Source organism: Pleurodeles waltl, chromosome 6 (genome assembly GCF_031143425.1).
Source record: "Pleurodeles waltl isolate 20211129_DDA chromosome 6, aPleWal1.hap1.20221129, whole genome shotgun sequence".
Taxonomy (NCBI): Eukaryota; Metazoa; Chordata; class Amphibia; order Caudata; family Salamandridae; genus Pleurodeles; species Pleurodeles waltl.
This window is the reverse complement of record NC_090445.1, coordinates 26,384,474-26,405,695: the sequence shown is the minus strand read 5'-3', so window position 1 is coordinate 26,405,695 and position 21,222 is coordinate 26,384,474. Positions and strand designations below refer to the sequence as shown.

Genomic DNA, 21,222 nt, shown 5'->3' with positions numbered 1-21,222 from the left:
AACCTGTGGTTCCTAAAATAAACTAAGAAAAGATATTTTTCTATACAAAACCTATTGGCTGGATTTGTCTCTGAGTGTGTGTACCTCATTTATTGTCTATGTGTATGTACAACAAATGCTTAACACTACTCCTTGGATAAGCCTACTGCTCGACCACACTACCACAAAATAGAGCATTAGTATTATCTATTTTTACCACTATTTTACCTCTAAGGGGAACCCTTGGACTCTGTGCATGCTATTCCTTACTTTGAAATAGCACATACAGAGCCAACTTCCTACAGTATTGGAGTATGATTCCGACATGTTTGATATCAAACATGCCCAGGTTCGGAGTTACCATTATGTAGCTGGACACAGGTCCAGGTCCAGTGCACAGGTAAAATGGCTTCCTTGCACTTACGAAGTCTAATGTAATGGAGCTGGAGTTCGTAGGGGCACCTCTGCTCATGCAGGGGTGCCTTGACACACCAGGACCTGCACCCTGCCCTCTGGGCTAGGAGGGCCTATCATAGGGGTGACTTAAGGTGACCTGGTACAGTGACCTGTGGTGAAAGGGTGCATGCATCTTTTCACGCAGGCTGCAATGGCAGGCCTGCAGACACATTTTGCATGGGCTCCCATGGGTTGCACAATACATGCTGCAGCCTATGGGGGACCCCTGGTGTCCCAATGCCCTCGGTACCTAAGTACCATGTACTAGGGACTTATAAGGGGACACCAGTATGTCAGTTGTGGAGTGCACAAAGGTCCTAGGCAACCAAATTTAGAGGGAGAGAGCACAATCACTGGGGTCCTGGTTAACAGGATCCCAGTGAAAACAGTCTAAGCACGCTGATAGCAGGCAAAAAGTGGGGTAACCATGCTAAAAAGCAGTGGCAAGCAAAACTTCCTTTTTCCCTGGGTCTCAAGCCTGAAACTGTAGTTGTCTGGTGGGCTGGAGGGAACATCTGCTACACTGCATACCAATATAACCAATAAACCATTGTACATAAAATCCTCCCATTGTCCTTCTGGATCCAACCTTGTCACTGTCTGCCACCCCAGTGCCTAGGACAGAATAAAGCCTGTAAAAAGACCTACAATTCATGATTGTAGAAGTGTTGGTATTTTTTTTTATCCCTAGAATCCCGTGGTGGCTGAGCACTCCTGTGCAGGACGCTTCCTCCAATGTTTGCACAGACCTTGTGCTAACTATGCAGAAGCACTTCCCTTGACATTCATTCCTCATGCCTCTGAGGTGTAAAAATAGAAGTCTGAACCAACTTTCTGTGACTTGGGCGTATGACCATGATCTAATTTAGGAGGTGTATTTTTGATTTTCACAGTGTATTTAAATTACTTTTAATGAAAACGTAGCCACTGGAGCCCAAACCCGCTAAGTTGTTTCACCTTGTGCCCAGGTCTACCAAACAACTAGAGCGGGTATAATGCATGCTACTTGATTAACTGCAGTTTTGTGTCTGACGTCTCTGACCCACTGACTGGTTGGATATAAATAAGCAGCAGTAAACCTGAAGTTTTCTGAAGGCAGGAGAGAATGCACCAATCCTTCCCTTAAAAGATCACGTTGACCACAGGGTCTCCTGCTATAAAACTTGGCACTTAACGCATAAACGCTATATTTCTTCCACAGAAAGTACAGGCAGCACTTATTTTTTGTATCATACCTACATGGTTTTGTGTGACATCTCCATGCTCATCTTGGAGGTGATTGCTTGGACTGGGCAGTGAGGTTCTCATATATTATTTACTGTGCCAAGCTGTATCTGAGTTTCTGACCTCGTCACCTCTTAGAGTAAGCCTCAACTGCAAGGCTGTGAGAGCCAAACAGTGCTGGTCGAGAAGCAGTCATTACCTTCTCCTTTGAGAAGAGTGGTTGAGCAGGCATGGATGTGCTGCTCTGTACCTTTGATCATCGCTAATACTCTGTGGTTGGCAGACTCTGCATTCACTGTACTCTAACATTTGCTTTCTCTGCAGACCAAGAAGTACGCCGACGTGATCATTCCCCGGGGAGTCGACAACATGGGTGAGAAGTGCATGTTTAAAAATATACTGTACTTGAAGGACAACAAGCAAGCAGGTGTGGCGAGGTTGTGGACAGTTTTATTTATGTTCCTTTAACACTCGCCCTTCATTCTATTATGTAATGTGAATGAACCAGACAGTCTGTGTTTTAAATCAGTCACCCATTCACCCAGAATTCTTTACATCAAACTCCTTTGCTGCAGCTACTTTACACTGTTGTGTAGCCATTTTAGTTATTGCTCCATACACGTTATTTTAGCAAACTAGGCCTGCCGCTGTACACTTTAACCTAGACATATTTTATTCGGCTTTGTTTTATTATTTTAACAATAGCCACATTTGCGGTCTTGTTTTATTTTCTCTAGCTAGCTGTTCTTTGCCTAGGTCAGCACTGCGTTCTTAAACAAGACATTTTTTTCACTCTGTGCTTTTCTCAAGGCTGCAGTGAGATAGGATGCCGGCAAACGTGATAACGCTTTGTCTCTAGTGTTCATAGAAACATACACACTCTTGCGTGGGGATCCTTTCTTGGAACATCAGCTGTTTTATTATAAAAACACTACTTTGACCCATGTACATTAGAGGGAGATTCCAGCCAGATGACCGTGACTGTATGCTGATTGCTGAACGCTTCGCTGCAGCTGCTTATGTAGACTACAGGCCTCTTGCTCAGGTATGAGGGATGATGTCTTCCCAAGGGAACCTGAAGGGCAGAACTAGAGCTTAACATGCTGTGCTCTAACATAGCCTAGGTAGGAACTATTTTAACAACTCTAGTGACAATATGGTAGCGTTATGTTTATGCTTTACTCTCCTTGTCACAATTTTAATCTTGTCATGCTTCATCGTGCTAGTTATTGCAGTAAATGCTTTATTATCTAAGATGCAGTTACTTCAATAAAACCTTATTGAATTCTATTCTGCCTCTGATTGTCCTTGTTTGTGTGAGACTAATGTAACTGAGAGAAACGAATGAGATCTGAGTGACCACGATTTCCCTGAAGAGTCAATTGTGTCTTGCGCTTGGTTGCCCAATCATCCCTGCTCTTGGGTGGAGATGAGGCACTGCTAGTTAGCTGGAACAAAACCCGGATTAGACCGACAGGTGTCACATGGTGCGGGATCAGACTCAGTCCCCCGCAGTGCAAGTGATTCTGCCGCCCAAATCCAGTAGTCTCATTAGGATAATGAGAGCCTACGCGACACAACCAGTAACTATGAAGCTGTGCCATCACCTCTCTTCCAAACAGTCAAGCTCCATCGAAAGAAATGGTGACAGTCAAGTCTGACTTACTTGTGACATCCCCCCTATTCTTTTTTACCGTAGAACAGTTTTACATTTTGCCTCTTGCTTATTTTTTGTCCTGCCCAGAATATCTGCCTTCTCATTCCACAGCACCATGCAGGTTGGCGTTCTGCCATAAGCGGGCGGGTTCAAACACTCACAGATACAGGCATTCAAGGTATTGCCCATCTTTATCTGTCGTAAATGGTAGAGTTACATGCTCCATGTCCTGTGCACCTTGCCCATCGTTATCTCTCTGCTGTACTCATGCACTCCAAAGAGATCAGTTCTTTCAAAGTGTGTGGTCCTCACTGTTGGAACGGTCCTCCTATCCAACTTTCTCCCTTCATTGAAATTAAAGTCAGTGTCAAACCCAACTATTTAACAAGGAAAAGCAACACCAGTAAATACTCCACTTTCCCACCAATTAATAAGTACACACTGTAAAGAAAACCTACTTATATGTAACGATCAGTGTGCAGGCTGCAGTGCTGTAGATTCATAAGCCTTGCAGACTCCTGGCATCTTGTGTTGGGCGGATATTGCAAGTTGTTTTCTTCGAAGTAGACTTTTTGGTTTCAAGATTACTTGTTGAATCCCACAATCAACAGGACATAGACTCCTCCTAAAATAGTAATTTTTCACCAGGATGGGAGTAAATAAGTTTAGTAATGAAGCACCAGGTCAATGTACATATACTAGTGTAACATAGAACTGTATATATAAGGTAAAAAGTGTTTAAACAGACTAGATTGAGCTCGCACCCAGGTAGGCTGCAGGAGCCATGTGAATCTACAGCACTATACGCTGCACTTCAGTTGTTACAAGTGAATAATGTTTTCCGTGTGCAGCATGTCCTGCTCTGGATGACATGCTTTTTTATAGACTGGAAAGCAGTGCCCTCCTCTTTAAAGAGGTGGCCTGCTCGCTGTTGAGGAAGACGTATGAAACAAAGGTTTAAGCATAGTTGGCCCGACTTCTTGTCGAGCATGAATATTCACTCATTGTTTGCTTAAAAAAAGGACTGATAGATCATATTGGAGCTTTACATATGTCTGCAAGTGTTGTATATTAGCTAAGAAAGCCACAGTGGCTCCTTTTTTATGAGTGGAGTGTGCCCTAAGCAAACAGCAAAGTGTGCATTTGCCTTTGGCGTAGCAAACTTGAATAACTTCTCACAAGGCCTGCTTTGGATATTGATTTTCCTAAACAGGCTTGGCAGAAGTTACCTAGAGTTGCTTTGTCTTTCTAAAGACATTAGTACAGCCAATGTAGTACAGGAGTTCTTTTGACTTCTAAATTGTGTATTTGCCCTTTGCACAGCCAACTGGGGTTTGCAGGAAACAAATTGGCAAATCAGTGGTTTGATTGACATGGAACAGGGAGACAAACTTAGACAAGGGCTTTTGCCAAGATTATTAGGGCACTTATTGCAGTCCCCTGATCTTTTTGAGAACAATGATGAGGTCCCATGAGGGTTCAAGTTTGTTTAAAAATCATTGCAATAAGATACAACAAACATTAAAGCAAGAATAAACCTCAATTAAAATAATTGTGCACAGGATCCCCCTGACAGTTACAGAAGCTCAACAGTCTACAACTAGGCCGCTACATAAAAGCATCTGCTATCTATAGCGTCTCACAGTAAGTTAAAGTGTTAAGTGTGCAAAGTTCAGAATGTGTGGAAAACTAAAAGTGCTTAAGTGACAATGTCTAACTTCTTTGCACATGATTGTAGGAAGTTGGCTCTGTATATACTATTTCAGAGTAAGAAACGGTGTGCACAGAGTCGAAGGGTTCCCCTTAGAGGTAAGATAGTGGCATACTTAGATAATTCTAATGCTCTATTATGTGGTAGTGTGGTCGAGCAGTAGGCTTAACAGAGGGTAGTGTTAAGCATTTGTTGTACACACACAGGCAGTAAATGAAGAACACACACTCAAAGACTTAACTCCAGGCCAATTGGTTTTTATATTGAAAAATATATTTTCTTAGTTTATTTTAAAAACCACAGGTTCAAGATTTGCAGTAAACACTTTAAATGCAAGGTACTTCACTTAGATACTTTAGGAACTTTGAATAAAAGCAATATCATATACAGTCTTTGTAAAAATGGCAATAAGCTATCTTCAAAGTGGACACAGTGCAAAAATCAACAGTTCCTGAGGGGAGGTAAGTAAAGGTTAGATTAGGAGGTAAGTAAAACACTTACAAGTCTCAGTTCTGGGGCGTAGGCAGCCCACCATTGGGGGTTCAAGGCAACCCCAAAGTTACCACACCAGCAGCTCAGGGCCAGTCATGTGCAGAGGTCAAAGAGGTGCCCAAAACACATAGGCGCATATGGAGAACAGGGGTGCTCCGGTTCCAGTCTGCCAGCAGGTAAGTACCTGTGTCCTCGGGGGACACTGGGGGGGACACAAGTAGGCACACAAAACACACCCTCAGCGGCGGCTGGTGCAGTGTGCAAAGCAGGCGTCTGGTTTCAGGTAGAAAACAATGGAGGGACCCGGGGGGGGGGGGGGGTGTCACTCTAGCGGTGCAGGCAGGCACGGGGGGCTTCTCGGGACAGCCACTACCTGGGCTAGGCAGAGGGTCGCCTGGGGGTCACTCCTGCGCTGAGGTTCGGTTCCTTCAGGTCCTGGGGGCTGCGGGTGCAGTGCTGGTTACAGGCAGTCGCGGTCAGGGGGAGCCTCTGGATTCCCTCTGCAGGTGTCGCTGTGGGGGCTCAGGGGGGTCGTCTCTGGTTACTCATGGGCTCGCAGTTGCCGGGGAGTCCTCCCTGAGGTGTTGGTTCTTTGAATCTCGAGCTGGGGCATCGGGTGCAGAGTGAGAAGTGTCACGCTTCCTTCGGGAAACATGCAGTCTTGGAAAGTTGCTTCTTTGTTGCAAAGAAGTAGCTGGTTTTAAGCAGAGCCGCTGCTCACGGGACTTTCTTGGTCCTTTAGTCCAGGGCAGTCCTCTGAGGCTTCAGAGGTTGCTGGTCCCTGTCGGATGCGTTGCTGGTTGCAGGTTTTCGAAGTTGGAGACAAGCCGGTAGGGCTGGAGCCAAAGAAGTTGTTGTCTTCCTCCTTCTCTGCAGGCTTGTACATCAGCAGTCTTTCTTGTTTCTTCAGATTGCAGGAATCTGATTTCCTGGGATCTGGGGTGCCCCTAAATACTAAATTTAGGGGTGTGTTTAGGTCTGGGAGGTCAGTAGCCAATGGCTACTGTCCTTGAGGGTAGCTACACCCTCTTTGTGCCTCCTCCCTGTGGGCAGGGGGGCACATCCCTAATCCTATTGGGGGAATCCTCCTAACTCAAGATGGAGGATTTCTCAAGGCAGGGATCACCTCAGCTCAGGACACCTTAGGGGCTGTCCTGACTGGTGGGTGACTCATCCTTGTTTTTCTAAATATCTCCTCCACCCTTGCCGCCAAAAGTGGGGGCAGTGGCCGGAGGGGTGGGCATCTCCACTAGCTGGGATGCCCTTGGGGGCTGTAACAAAAGGGGTGAGCCTTTGAGGTGTTACAGTTCCTGCAGGGGGAGGTGAGAAGCACCTCCACCCAGTACAGCCTTTGTTCCTGGCCACAGAGTGACAAAGGCACTCTCCCCATGTGGCCAGCAACATGTTGGGAGTGTGGCAGGCTGGCAGAAACTGGTCAGCCTATACTAGAAGTCGGATTGGTATTCAGGGGGCATCTCTAAGATGCCCTCTGGGTGTATGTTACAATAAATTGCACACTGGCATCAGTGTGCATTTATTGTGCTTAGAAGTTTGATACCAAACTTCCCAGATTTCAGTGTAGCCATTATGGAACTGTGGAGTTCGTGTTTGACAAACTCCCAGACCATATACTCTTATGGCCACCCTGCACTTACAATGTCTAAGGTTTTGCTTAGACACTGTATGGGCATAGTGCTCATGCACATATGCCCTCACTTGTGGTATGGTGCACCCTGCCTTAGGGCTGTAAGGCCTGCTAGAGGGGTGACTTACTTATGCCACAGGCAGTGTGAGGTTGGCATGGAACTCTGAGGGGAGTGCCATGTCGACTTAGTCTTTTTCTCCCCACCAACACACACAAGCTGTGAGGCAGTGTGCATGTGCTGTGTGAGGAGTCCCCAGGGTGGCATAAGACATGCTGCAGCCCTTAGAGACCTTCCCTGGCATCAGGGCCCTTGGTACCAGGGGTACAGTTGCAAGGGACTTATCTGAGTGCCAGGGCTGTGCCAATTGTGGAAGCAAAGGTACAGTTTAGGGAAAGAACACTGGTGCTGGGGCCTGGTTAGCAGGGTCCAGCACACTTTCAAATCATAAATTGCCATCAGCAAAGGCAAAAAGTCAGGGGGTAACCATGCCAAGGAGGCATTTCCTTACACAAGGCTTTCTAAAATAGGGCAATCAGTATGGTACGTGCAAATGCTCAAAAGCATGAAAACAAGAGAGGTCAAACCACGAAGCGGTGCCAAGAGATCCCATATATATCAGGGTCCATATTTCCCCAGATTCATTGGTTGTCCATGACACTCAGAAAAGGGTCCTGTACATGGGAATGCCCCTCCGCCTACCAAAGGAGCAAAGCCAACTCGGTCAGGCTACGGCCTCACAACAGGTACCACTGGGAGAAGATTGAACAGCTCATAACACATGCTATGGATGCATACAAGAAGCACAGGAAGGACCTCATCAAGAAGGGGAAGATCACCTCCAACGCCAATAACGTGTGCCCTTGATGCAACTGATGCTGCCTTCTGAGAATGGAACACTGGCGTTCTCCTCTAAAGGCACACCTAGCTAAGAGTCCCAGGTTTCTAACCAGAAGTCTAGCAACACTTTCTAAGCGTGCCTTGGGATGGGGGTGGGTCAGTGCTCAACAAACACAGCAAGAGTTAGGGGCTCTCAACCTCCAGCCTGCAAGATCACGGTTTTGGACCCAACAAGCGTAAACAGAAGCCAAGTCTGCATCTACCTCACAACACCCTTGGTACCAACCGTAATAGTCCTTTCAGGAACATCAGTCATCCAAGACCTACCCTAGAGGAGGCTGCCTGGGCATCAACCACTGTAAGGTTAGAGGTACCAAAAGCAAAGTCACCTACTGCAACAAAGCAACTATCTTCCCCACATTCCTCCTGATCACACAACACCTGTCAGGAGAAAAATAAGGCTACACCTTCCATTCTTGAGAAGAAATAGCCACAGATAAATGTGTACTGTCCATAGTCGCCCATGGCTATCGCCTAGAGTTTTAAACCACACCAAACAGCATTTTACCCCTACACTAATGCATTGACCCAGAAACTAAAGTACATGCGATGTTCCAAAAGGGAGTGACAGAACCAGTTACATCACACCAGTAGTAACTAATCAACACCTACTTTTTGAGCATTTCAAAATATTAACTCTACAAGAAGTCATTCTGGTGCTCTCTGTCAGGGGTCACAGGGACTACGACCCTGTGAGTAGCCTGAGTTGACCCCCCTGAACCCTCTCCCCCACCAGCAACGCCTGCAGAGGGAATCCAGAGGCTCCCCCTGACCGCGACTGCCTGCTTCTAAGAACCCGACGCCTGGTAAAGACACTGCACCCGCAGCCCCCAGGACCTGAAGGATCCGATCTCCAGTGCAGAAGCGACCCCCAGGTGGCCCTCTCCCTTGCCCAGGTGGTGGCTACACCGAGGAGCCCCCCCCTTGCCTGCCTGCTTCGCTGAAGAGATCCCTGGGTCTCCCATTGAACTCCATTGCAAACCTGACACCTGTTTGCACACTGCACCCGGCCGCCCCCGTGCCGCTGAGGGTGTACTTCTTGTGCTGACTTGTGTCCCCCCTGGTGCCCTACAAAACCCCCCTGGTCTGCCCTCCAAAGACGCGGGTACCTACCTGCTGGCAGACTGGAACCGGGGCACCCCCTTCTCCATTGAAGCCTATGCGTTTTGGGCACCACTTTGACCTCTGCACCAGACCGCCCCTGAGCTGCTGGTGTGGTAACTTTGGGGTTGCCCTGAACCCCCAACGGTGGGCTACCTTGGACCCAACTTTGAACCCTGTAGGTGGTTTACTTACGTGCAAAACTAACAAACACTTACCTCCCCCAGGAACTGTTGAAAATTGCACTGTCTAGTTTTAAAATAGCGTATTGCAATTTTTGTGAAAACTGTACATGCTATTTTGCTGATTCAAAGTTCCTAAGTGAAATACCTTTCATTTGAAGTATTACTTGTAAATCTTGAACCTGTGGTTCTTAAAATAAACTAAGAAAAGGTATTTTTCTATACAAAAACCTATTGGCCTGGAATTGTCTTTGAGTGTGTGTTCCTCATTTATTGCCTGTGTGGGTACAACAAATGCTTAACACTACCCTCTGATAAGCCTACTGCTCGACCACACTACCACAAAATAGAGCATTAGAATTATCTCTTTTTGCCACTATCTTACCTCTAAGGGGAACCCTTGGACTCTGTGCATGCTATTTCTTACTTTGAAATAGTGCATACAGAGCCAACTTCCTACATTGGTGGATCAGCGGTGGGGTACAAAACTTTGCATTTGCTGGACTACTCAGCCAATACCTGATCACACGACTAAATTCCAAAAATTGTCATTAGAAACCGATTTTTTTAATTTGAGCTATTTTTCTAAATTTTTAAAAGTCCTGCTAGGGCCTTGTGTTAGTCCCTGTTAGCATTTCTTTTAGAGTTTAAAAGTTGTGTAAAAGTTTGAATTAAGTTCTAGAGATAGTTTTAGATTCCTAAAAAGTATTCCAACTTTTAGAAACATAATGTCTGCTGCAGAAGAGATAGTGATGGAACTCAACCTCACCCCTTACCTGCATCTTAGGATGTCAGAGTTAAGGTCTCTCTGCAAAATCATAAAGATAAAGACTGGTTCAAACCCTACCAAAGTACAGCCCCAGGAGCTCTTGGCAGAGTTTGCTAAAAGTAACCCCTCTGATGATACCTTCCCAGAGGGGGAAGCTAGTGATCTGGAGGATTTCCCACCTCCAGTCCTAGAGAGGGAGCCTAGGGTTTCTCAAACCCTGTCTCCACAAGTGATAGTCTGAGATGTTGCTTCACTCACAGGAGAGTCCAACAGCTATGCAAGCATTGAGGGCAGCCTCAATGAAGATGACCTCCTGTTAGCCAGGATGGCCAAAAGATTGGCTTTGGAAAGACAGATCCTAGCCATAGAAAGGGAAAGACAAGAGATGGGCCTAGGTCCCATCAATGGTGGCAGCAACATAAATAGGGTCAGAGATTCTCCTGACATGTTGAAAATCCCTAAAGGGATTGTAACTAAATATGAAGATGGTGATGATATCACCAAATGATTCACAGCTTTTGAGAGGGCTTGTGCAACCAGAAAAGTAAACAGATCTCACTGGGGTGCTCTCCTTTGGGAAATGTTCACTGGAAAGTATAGGGATAGACTCCTCACACACTCTGGAAAAGATACAGAATCCTATGACCTCATGAAGGCTACCCTGATTGAGGGCTTTGGATTCTCAACTGAGGAGTACAGGATTAGGTTCAGGGGGGCTCAAAAGTCCTCGAGCCAGACTTGGGTTGATTTTGTTGACTACTCAGTTAAAACACTGGATGGTTGGATTCATGGCAGTGGTGTAAATGATTATGATGGGCTGTAGAATTTATTTGTGAAAGAACACCTGTTAAGTAATTGTTTAAATGATAAACTGCATCAGCATCTGGTAGACCTAGGACCAATTTCTCCCCAAGAATTGGGAAAGAAGGCGGACTATTGGGTCAAGACTAGGAAAAAGTAAAGAGTCTTCTACAGGGGCCCAAAAAACCTGCTCAGGAGGGAGGGTCCAAAGCCTCGTCACAATCCAGTTTTGGGTACAAGGGTAAAAACTTTGATCCCAAAAAGGCCTGGTGTCGTAGCTGTAATCAGCAGAGACACCAAACTGGAGACAGGGCCTGTCCCAAGAAAGGTTCCACTTCAAACTCTACTCCAGCTAACACTGGAATAGTCAGTCTCCAGGTGAGATCAACAGTGTGCCCAGAGCAAATCAGGGTTCACACTGAAGCTACGTTAGTCTCTGAGGGTGGAGTGGACTTAGCCACACTGGCTGCCTGGCCCGCTAATATGCAAAAATACAGGCAGCAACTCTTAATTAATGGTACAAGTGTAGAAGGCCTGAGGGATACAGGTGGCAGTGTCACCATGGTGACAGAGAAACTGGTTTCCCCTGGTCAATACCTGGCTGGACAAACTTATCCAGTCACCAGCGCTGACAATCAGACTAAAGTACATCCCATGGCTATGGTAACTTTAAAGTGGGGAGGGGTCAATGGCCTGAAACAGGTGGTGGTCTTCTCAAATATCCCTGTAAACTGTTTGCTTGGAAATGACCTGGAGTCCTCAGCATGGGCTGAGGTAGAACTCAAAACCCATGCAGCCATGCTGGGTATCCCTGAACTGGTGTGTGTCAAGACAAGGGCACAGTGCAAGGCTCAGGGTGAAAAAGTGGTGTTGGAGCCTGGAAAAAGGGCCCAACCCTCCAAGAGAAAAGGAAAGAAGACTGGGGAACCAGCTTCAACACAACAAGAGAAAGAGAACCTCTCTTCCCAGGAAGAAGTTCTGCCCTCTGAGGGAACTGAGCCCATGGAGTTGGAACCTTATCAGGTTGAACTCTTAGGCCAAGGGGGACCCACAAGGGAACAGTTGTGTTAGGGGCAAGAAACCTGTTCCTCTCTTGAAGGCCTTAGGCAGCAAGCTGCTGAAGAGACCAAAGGAAAGATCATTGGAACACATAGAGTCTATTGGGAAGATGGACTCCTCTACACTGAGGCAAGAGATCCCAAACCTGGTGCCACTAGGAGAGTGGTAGTGCCTCAGGAGTTTAGGGAGTTCATTCTAACCTTAGCTCATGATATTCCACTTGCTGGGTATTTGGGACAAACCAAGACTTGGGAAAGGTTAGTTAACCATTTCTATTGGCCCAACATGTCCCAGAAAGTAAAGGAGTTTTGTGTCTCCTGTGCACCTGTGAAGCCAGTGGTAAGACAGGTGGACACCCAAAGGCCCCCCTCATTCCACTTCCAGTGGTGGGGGTCCCCTTTGAAAGAGTGGGTGTGGACATAGTGGGTCCACTTGAACCTCCCACAGCCTCAGGGAACCAGTATATCCTAGTGGTAGTGGATCATGCCACTAGGTACCCTGAAGCAATTCCCCTTAGGTCCACTACTGCCCCTGCAGTAGCTAAAGCACTCATTGGTATCTTTACCAGAGTGGGGTTTCCTAAGGAGGTGGTGTCAGACAGGGGTACCAACTTCATGTCACCATACCTGAAGCATATGTGGAATGAGTGTGGGGTGACTTACAAATTCACCACACCATACCATCCACAAACCAATGGTCTTGTAGAAAGGTTTAACAAGACATTGAAAGGCATGATCATGGGGCTCCCTGAAAAGCTCAAAAGGAGATGGGATGTATTCTTGCCATGTCTGCTTTTCACCTACAGAGAGGTGCCTCAGAAGGGAGTAGGGGTTTCCCCCTTTGAACTTCTGTTTGGCCATCCTGTAAGGGGACCACTAGCTCTTGTAAAAGAAGGCTGGGAGAGACCTCTTCATGAGCCTAAACAAGATATAGTGGACTATGTACTATGCCTACGTTCCAGGATGGCAGAGTGAATGGAAAAGGCAAGCAAAAACCTTGAGGCCAGCCAACAACTCCAGAAGATGTGGTATGACCAAAAGGCTGCTATGGTTGAATTTCAGCCAGGGCAGAAAGTCTGGGTTCTGGCGCCTGTGGCTCCCAGGGCACTTCAGGACAGATGGAGTGGCCCTTACCCAGTGCTAGAAAGAAAGAGTCAGGTTACCTACCTGGTAGACCTAGGCACTAGCAGGACCCCCAAAAGGGTGATCCATGTGAACCGCCTCAAACTCTTTCATGACAGGGCAGATGTGAATCTGTTGATGGTAACAGATGAGGACCAGGAAGCTGGAAGTGAACCTCTCCCTGATTCCCTCCACAGACCCTAAAGATGGCTCAGTTGATGGAGTGATCTATTCAGACACCCTCTCTGGCCAACAGCAATCGGACTGTAGGAAGGTCTTGCAACAGTTTGCTGAGCTCTTTTCCCTAACCCCTGGTCAGACACACCTGTGTACCCATGATGTGGACACAGGAGACAACATGCCTGTCAAAATCAAAATTTTCAGACAGTCTGACCAAGTTAAGGAAAGCATCAAAGTGGAAGTCCACAAGATGCTGGAATTGGGAGTCATTGAGCACTCTGACAGCCCCTGGGCTAGCCCAGTGGTCTTAATCCCCAAACCTCACACCAAAGATGGAAAGAGAGGGATGAGGTTTTGTGTGGACTACAGAGGATTTAATTCTGTCACCAAGACACATGCCCATCCCATTCCAAGGGCAGATTAATTGATTGACAAACTAGGTGCTGCCAGATACTTAAGTACCTTTGACTTGACAGCAGGGTACTGGCAAATAAAAATGGCACCAGGAGCAAAAGAAAAGACAGCATTCTCCACACCTGATGGGCACTATCAGTTTAATGTTATGCCCTTTGGTTTAAAGATTGCCCCTGCCACCTTCCAAAGGTTGGTGAATCAAGTCCTTGCTGGCTTGGCGTCCTTTAGTGCTGCTTATCTTGACGATATTGCTGTCTTTAGCTCCAGCTGGCAGGATCACCTGGTCCACCTCAAGAAGGTTTTGAAGGCCCTGCAAGCAGCAGGCCTCTCTATCAAGGCATCCAAATGCCAGATAGGGCAGGGAACTGTGGTTTACTTGGGACACCTTGTAGGTGGATGCCAAGTTCAGCCACTCCAGCCCAAGATCCAGACTATTCTGGACTGGGCAGCTCCAAAAACCCAGACTCAAATCAGGGCATTCCTTGGCTTGACTGGGTACTACAGGAGGTTTGTGAAGGGATATGGATCAATAGTGACACCCCTCACAGAACGTACCTCCAAGAAAATGCCCAAGAAGGTAAACTGGACTGTAGAATGCCAACAGGCCTTTGACACCCTGAAACAAGCTATGTGCACAGCACCAGTTCTAAAAGCTCCAGATTACTCCAAGCAGTTCATTGGGCAGACTGATGCCTCTGAACATGGGATAGGGGCAGTTTTGTCCCAAACAAATGATGATGGCCTTGACCAGCCTGTTGCTTTCATTAGCAGGAGGTTACTCCCCAGGGAGCAGTGTTGGAATGCCATTGAGAGGGAGGCCTTTGCTGTGGTTTGGTCCCTGAAGAAGCTGAGACCATACCTCTTTGGTACTCACTTTGTAGTTCAAACTGACCACAGACCTCTCAGATGGCTAATGCAAATGAAAGGTGAAAATCCAAAACTGTTGAGGTGGTCCATCTCCCTACAGGGAATGGACTTTATAGTGGAACACAGACCTGGGACTGCCCATGCCAATGCAGATGGCCTTTCCAGGTTCTTCCACTTAGAAAATGAAGACTCTCTTGGGAAAGGTTAGTCTCATCCTCTTTCGTTTTGGGGGGGGAGCGGGGGTTGTGTAAGGAAATGCCTCCTTGGCATGGTTACCCCATGACTTTTTGCCTTTGCTGATGCCAAGTTATGATTTGAAAGTGTGCTGAGGCCTGCTTACCAGGCCCCAGCACCAGTGTTCTTTCCCTAACCTGTACCTTTGTTTCCACAATTGGCACACCCTGGCATCCTGGTAAGTCCCTTGTAACTGGTACCCCTGGTACCAAGGGCCCTGATGCCAGGGAAGGTCTCTAAGGGCTGCAGCATGTCTTATGCCACCCTGGGGACCCCTCACTCAGCACAGACACACTGCTTGCCAGCTTGTGTGTGCTGGTGGGGAGAAAATAACTAAGTCGACATGGCACTCCCCTCAGGGTGCCATGCCAACCTCACACTGCCTATGGCATAGATAGGTCACCCCTCTAGCAGGCCTTACAGCCCTAAGGCAGGGTGCACTATACCATAGGTGAGTGCATAGGTGCTTGAGCACTATGCCCCTACAGTGTCTAAGCAAAACCTTAGACATTGTAAGTGCAGGGTAGCCATAAGAGTATATGGTCTGGGAGTCTGTCACACACGAACTCCACAGCACCATAATGGCTACACTGAAAAATGGGAAGTTTGGTATCAAACGTCTCAGCACAATAAATGCACACTGATGCCAGTGTACATTTTATTGTGAAATACACCCACAAGGGCATCTTAGAGATGCCCCCTGAAAACATATGCGACTTCCAGTGTGGGCTGACTAGTTTTACCAGCCTGCCACACACCAGACATGTTGCTGGCCACATGGGGAGAGTGCCTTTGTCACTCTGTGGCTGGTAACAAAGCCTGTACTGGGTGGAGGTGCTTCTCACCTCCCCCTGCAGGAACTGTAACACCTGGCGGTGAGCCTCAAAGGCTCACCCCCTTTGTTACAGTGCCGCAGGGCACTCCAGCTAGTGGAAATGCCCGCCCCCTCCGGCCACGGCCCCACTTTTGGCGGTAAGGCCGGAGGAGATAATGGGAAAAACAAGGAGGAGTCACTGCCAGTCAGGACAGCCCCTAAGGTGTCCTGAGCTGAGGTGACTCTGACTTTTCAGAAATCCTCCATCTTGCAGATGGAGGATTCGCCCAATAAGATTAGGGATGTGCCCCCCTCCCCTCAGGGAGGAGGCACAAAGAGGGTGTGTAGCCACCCTCAGGGCTGGTAGCCATTGGCTACTAACCCCCCAGACCTAAGCACACCCGTAAATCTTCACGAAGGTGATGGCGGTGGTTGCAGCAAGTCTCAGAAGGAAGGGAATATCGGCGTTCCCTTACCTGGACGATTGGTTGATCAAAACCAAGTCTCCGGAGCCTGTGCTGCATCACTTGCAAATGACAACTCAGTTGTTGTTCAGTCTGGGTTTTTCGATAAACGTGCCCAAGTCTCACCTGGAGCCCTCTCAGCGCCTCCTGTTCATAGGTGCAGTACTGGATACAACACTGAATCGGGCCTATCCTCCGCCTCAGCGGATTCAGGACATCCAGGTGTTGATTCCAGTGTTTCAAAATGGAGCGGTTGTTCCAGTTCCCAAGGTCCTACGCCTGCTCGGTCTGTTCGCTTCTTGCATTCTGTTGGTCACTCATGCACGTTGGCACATTAGGGCTCTCCAGTGGTGCTTCCGCAGGCAGTGGTTTCAACACAAAGGGGATCTCAAGGAGTCGATATCGATCTCCAGAGATGCTGGAGCGGATCTACGATGGTGGCCTGTGGACGGCAACCTTTCTCAAGGAAGTCCGTTTTCACTGCTGCCTCCGGTGGGCACGGTCATAACGGATGCATCCACTCTAGGGTGGAGAGCTCATCTGGGGGACCTGGAGATCAAAGGTCGTTGGTCTCCAGTGGAACAGACTTTTCATATCAATCTGTTAGAATTGTGGGCGATACGTATGGCTCTCAAGGCCTTCCTCCCGTCCCTTCGCGGTCAGTCAGTTCAAGTCTTGACGGACAACACTACCGCGATGTGGTATATAAACAAGTAGGGAGGATAGGGGTCGTACCTTCTCTGCAGAGCGGCTCTGGTCCTGGGTTCAGGACCATCGGATTTGCTTGGTAGCGAATCATCTGGCCGGAGTTCTCAACGTACGAGCGGACACTCTCAGTCGACATTTCTCGGCCTATCACGAGTGGCGTCTACATCTGGGTCTGGTCCGTCACATCTTTCAGATGTGGGGTTCTCCGCGGATAGATCTGTTTGCCACTCTGGAGAAAGCACCCTGCTGTCGTTCTGCAGCCTCCAGGTGGGTCATTCTTTGCTTAAAGGTCTGTTACTCGTTGGCAAAGAAGGTTCCCCCTGAGGGTATTAGAGCCCATTCGACCAGGGCAAAGTCTGCCACTTCGGCCCTGGCTAGAGGGGTTCCGGTGATGAATATTAGCAAGACAGCAACTTGGGCGTCCCTCCACACCTTCGCGAAGCATTATTGCTTGTACTCGGAGGTTAGGAGGGACGGCCATTTTGCACGTTCTGTATTGCAGGATTTCTTGGTTTGACCAGTCAGACACCCACCTCAGAGTCCGGTACTGCTTTGGGACTCTATTCATAAGGTGAGGAATCCACATGTGGTTGTATCCACCAGAAAAACAAGTTACTTACCTTTGGAAACGCTTTTTTCTGGTGGATACATCAGCTACCTGTGGATTCCTCACAGTGCCACCCGCCTCCCCGTTGCCTGAATGGTCATACCAAGACTTTTTGTTTTACAAGTGTATATATTTTTTGGTAATTTTATGTATATATAAATGATGGTTGTGATTGTGTTACATCAATATGGTTTTATGTGTGTATTCGTTTGAGCTATTGTGAGGTTGGTTTTCATCTGTTCACCTCAAAGGCACGTATAAAATGGGTGAAGCCGACATTAGTACGCCGGCGAAGACCTCTTATTTTCACGGTGACGTCAGACGGAGTCGTGTGGAGCTGTGCAATTGTGTTGTCCTCCTCGACGTGGAGAGCTGGGAAGAAGATTTTCCGTTGAATGCTGGCGCATTGGGAGAATTCATAAGGTGAGGAATCCACAAGTAGCTAATGTATCCACCAGAAAAAGCATTACCGAAGGTAAGTAACTTGTTCATCTAGACCCTAGAATATTTCAAAGGCAGTGGAGTCACATTGGCTTTGAAACTGACATAGCCAAGATCATCAAGTCAGCAAAGGACATGAAGACAAGATAGCACTTCAAAACATCTTTAAAAAATCAGATCAAGCCACAATGTCAGGTTTTGCTGCATGTTGTTGTGTTACGTGTATTTGTAAAGTGCACTACTACCTGCGAGGGTATCCTGGTGCTTGGTAGTTGTGTGTGCCCAGCCCTACTTATGGTCAGTTGGTTAATTGAAAAGCCAGGTCTTCAGCTTCCTTCTTACAGAATTCAAGAATAGAGGAGGCGGCTCTGATGTGGAGAGGGAAGTCATTCCACACTTTAGGATTGATGTAAGAGAACGCTTGTCCTCCTTATCTGGTTCTATGTATACGAGGGATGTTGGTAAGTAGGAGACCTGCAGAGCGGAGGTGTTTGGATGGTCGGTGGAATGAAATGCAGTTGTCCAGGTAGGCAGGGCCTGAGTTGTGGAGTGCCTTGAATGTGTGTGTGTGGAGTTTGAATTGAGTACTTTTGTGTATTGGAAGCCAGTGTATTTCCCTCAGGTGTGGTGTAATGTGAGTTCTCTGTGGGAGGTTGGGGAGATGAGTCTGGTAGCCGAGTTCTGCATGGTCTGTAGTCTTCTAATGAGTTGCTTGGTTATCCTGGCATAGAGGGTGTTCCCCTAGTCCAGGGTTCTGCAAAGTCGGTCCTGGAGAGCCAGGTCCATGCCAGATTTTTAGCATATCCACATTTAGAATAATGTAGATTTCTGAAACATCTTTTTTCTGAATGTGGATATGCTAAAAATCTGGCATGGACCCGGCTCCCCAGGACTGACTTTGCAGAACCCTGCCCTAGTCCACCTCGCTGGTGACTAGCTTTGAGAGACAGTTTTTCTTGTGTTACTTGGGACCCATTTGAAGTACTTCCTCAGCATCTTCAGGAGGCATGGAAGCAGGATGCAGTCACAGCGTTGATTTGTGCAGTGAAGTCCAGTTTGCCTTCAATGATTATTCTGAGGTTCCTGATGTGGGTTCTGGGTGTGGGGTCGAATTCGGCTTGCCACCAGTCAGAGTCCTATGGTGAGGTGTTCTTGCCAAAGACCACTATTTCTTTCTGATCATGTTGGGCTTGAGACAGTTGGCTATCATCCAGTTAGCAACTTTGGTCATGTAGGCGGTGAACTTGTTTCTTGTGTTGGGGGTCTTGTACAAGAGGAAAAGTATGAGTTATGTATCATCTGCTTAGGAGACGATATTGATCTTGTGTGCACGGACAACAGTGGCCAGAGGGATCATGTATGCATTGAAGTGGGTGACCCTGAGTGATGAAGCTTGAGGGACTCCGCAGATGAGCTTGTGGACTTCCTAATAGTAAGGAGCCAGGCTGAAAGCTTGTGTTTCACCCATTAAGAAGGAGCAGATCCAGCGGGGAAAGGGTCCTTGGATGCCAGTCTTGTGCAGGCGTCATGTGGATCGGGTGTGGGACCGTGTCAAATGCTGCAGAGAGGTCCAGGAGAATGAGGACTGCGGTATCTCCTCATTCATGGATCATGCATATGTCATCTGTGGCGGCAATGAGTGTTGTTTCTGTACTGTGGTTGGGCCTGAATCCAGGCTGTGTGGCATCAAGGAGCTGATGTTTGCTGAGGTGGTCGGTAAGGTGTTGGTAGATTAGATTCTGCATAGGTTTTAAAAGGCATGTACACAATATCCCTCCAAGTCAGCGTTGTGCTCTTCCTTCGTTCCTCTCCTTGTTCCCTTCAGAAGTTTTTGGAGAAGCTGTCTGCAGTTCAGCTGAGTAAGGCCCGAACAGCGTGTATGACCGCACGTTGCTGTGAACCTCACAACTAGGACTGAGCCTAGAACTGCACTGCTGCCTTGGCTGTTAGACCCAGTGCAGAGGCAGACTGTCCTAGTGGGAGAGGGGATGCCTGGAACTTTGTGGAGCTGACAGAGGCATGCTCTGATGGCTTCTCAGAGAGGTAGATCATGCACAAAACCAGATAGTTCACCCAGTTGGACCCAAAAGCAAGAACACTAACAAGACCCAATTCCACCAACAAAAACACCGACAAAAGGATTCACTAATCCCACCTCATTTATTGTTGCAGAGTATCTCTGCAGATTTCAATCCCAGGTTAGAAGAGGAGTAACCTGGAGATGACATCAGTTGTTTTTACAAATTTCTTTTGCTCTGTAGCATTTGGCAAGCTTAGCGTTTGTCTCAGTGGCGTGCATGCATCATTTGGAAGATGCAGGATAACCACCTGGTCATTGCTTTAAGGGTCTTCACACTTTTTGTCCATTTGCCTCAAAAAACATAAAAAAACCCCACTCTTGTTTCGATCTTCTGGGGGTGTTGTCCAGTATGTGGTCGGGTCGTGCTGCCTAACCATCTTGTTGCAAGGATACCCGTGATCAGCCACTGTATCCATCTCCCGACCCCAAGTCTGGCCCAGTTACCTCAGTGGCTGCAGGTGGACCTGGAGCCCAATGACCTCAATGTGGGAATGGCCTAGTTTGTGATAGTAGCCCTGGAAATGTTTTCAACATTGGCAAAGATGAAGGGTTTGCTAATCCTTGACGCAAGACCACTTTGGTTTGAAATCTGCAGAGACCCCTAGTAACAATAAAGGTGGTGAGTTCAATGAGTCCTTTTGTTGGTGTCTCTGGTGGCGGAATTTGGGTTTCTTGCTAACATGAAACTCTACGGCATTGTCTTTGGCTGCCGGGCCACAATTAAGCTGGAAATTTGCAGAGAAACTATTACAACCATTCACCTTTAAAGCCATGCTTGCTAGTAAACTTGATTTCTGCAATACAAGTGTCCTGCACTGGCTTGGGGAACAACTTCTTGTTGGCAAGTGAACACAAGCATAGTCCGGCAGACCCAGGCATTGCTGCAGACGTTGTCTGCCCGACCTCACTACCCCAAGATCACAGCCATTAGCACTTCGACCGTAACCCAAGGCGCTGCAACGCCAGTGGTTAACAGCACTAATTCACATAAAAACTGCCCAGTAACAGTGGACTTCCACAGCACTCAGAGAAAAGGCCAGATAAAGGACTGAGAGCGAGAAATTGTCTGTAGATAAGGTGCGCCATACTTTGGAAAAATTAAGGATTCTGGACATACTGGAGCATTTCTGGTGCTGTTAGCCACCACAAAGCCATTATTCGCAGTACAACAAATTCAGTCTTTGTTGTGTACAGCAGAGTGTTTTAGCAACGTTAAGCAAACACAGACGATAAAATAGATGCCTGTAAGAGACAGGGCCATGGGAGAGGACAATCAGCAGGGCGGCAGTAACAACTTTTGGGATATACGCCCTAAACC

General features: G+C 47.5%; 1 protein-coding gene across 1 annotated transcript in view; it reads left to right on the top strand.

Annotated features, from left to right (window-relative positions):
* The window catches only part of UCK1 (uridine-cytidine kinase 1), an 82,632-nt gene that overhangs the window by 58,057 nt on the left and 3,353 nt on the right, over positions 1–21,222 (top strand). The window contains exon 6 of the mRNA XM_069237088.1: positions 1,984–2,032. Within this exon, the coding sequence (XP_069093189.1) occupies positions 1,984–2,032 (49 nt within the window). The remainder of the gene's footprint in view (positions 1–1,983; positions 2,033–21,222) is intronic.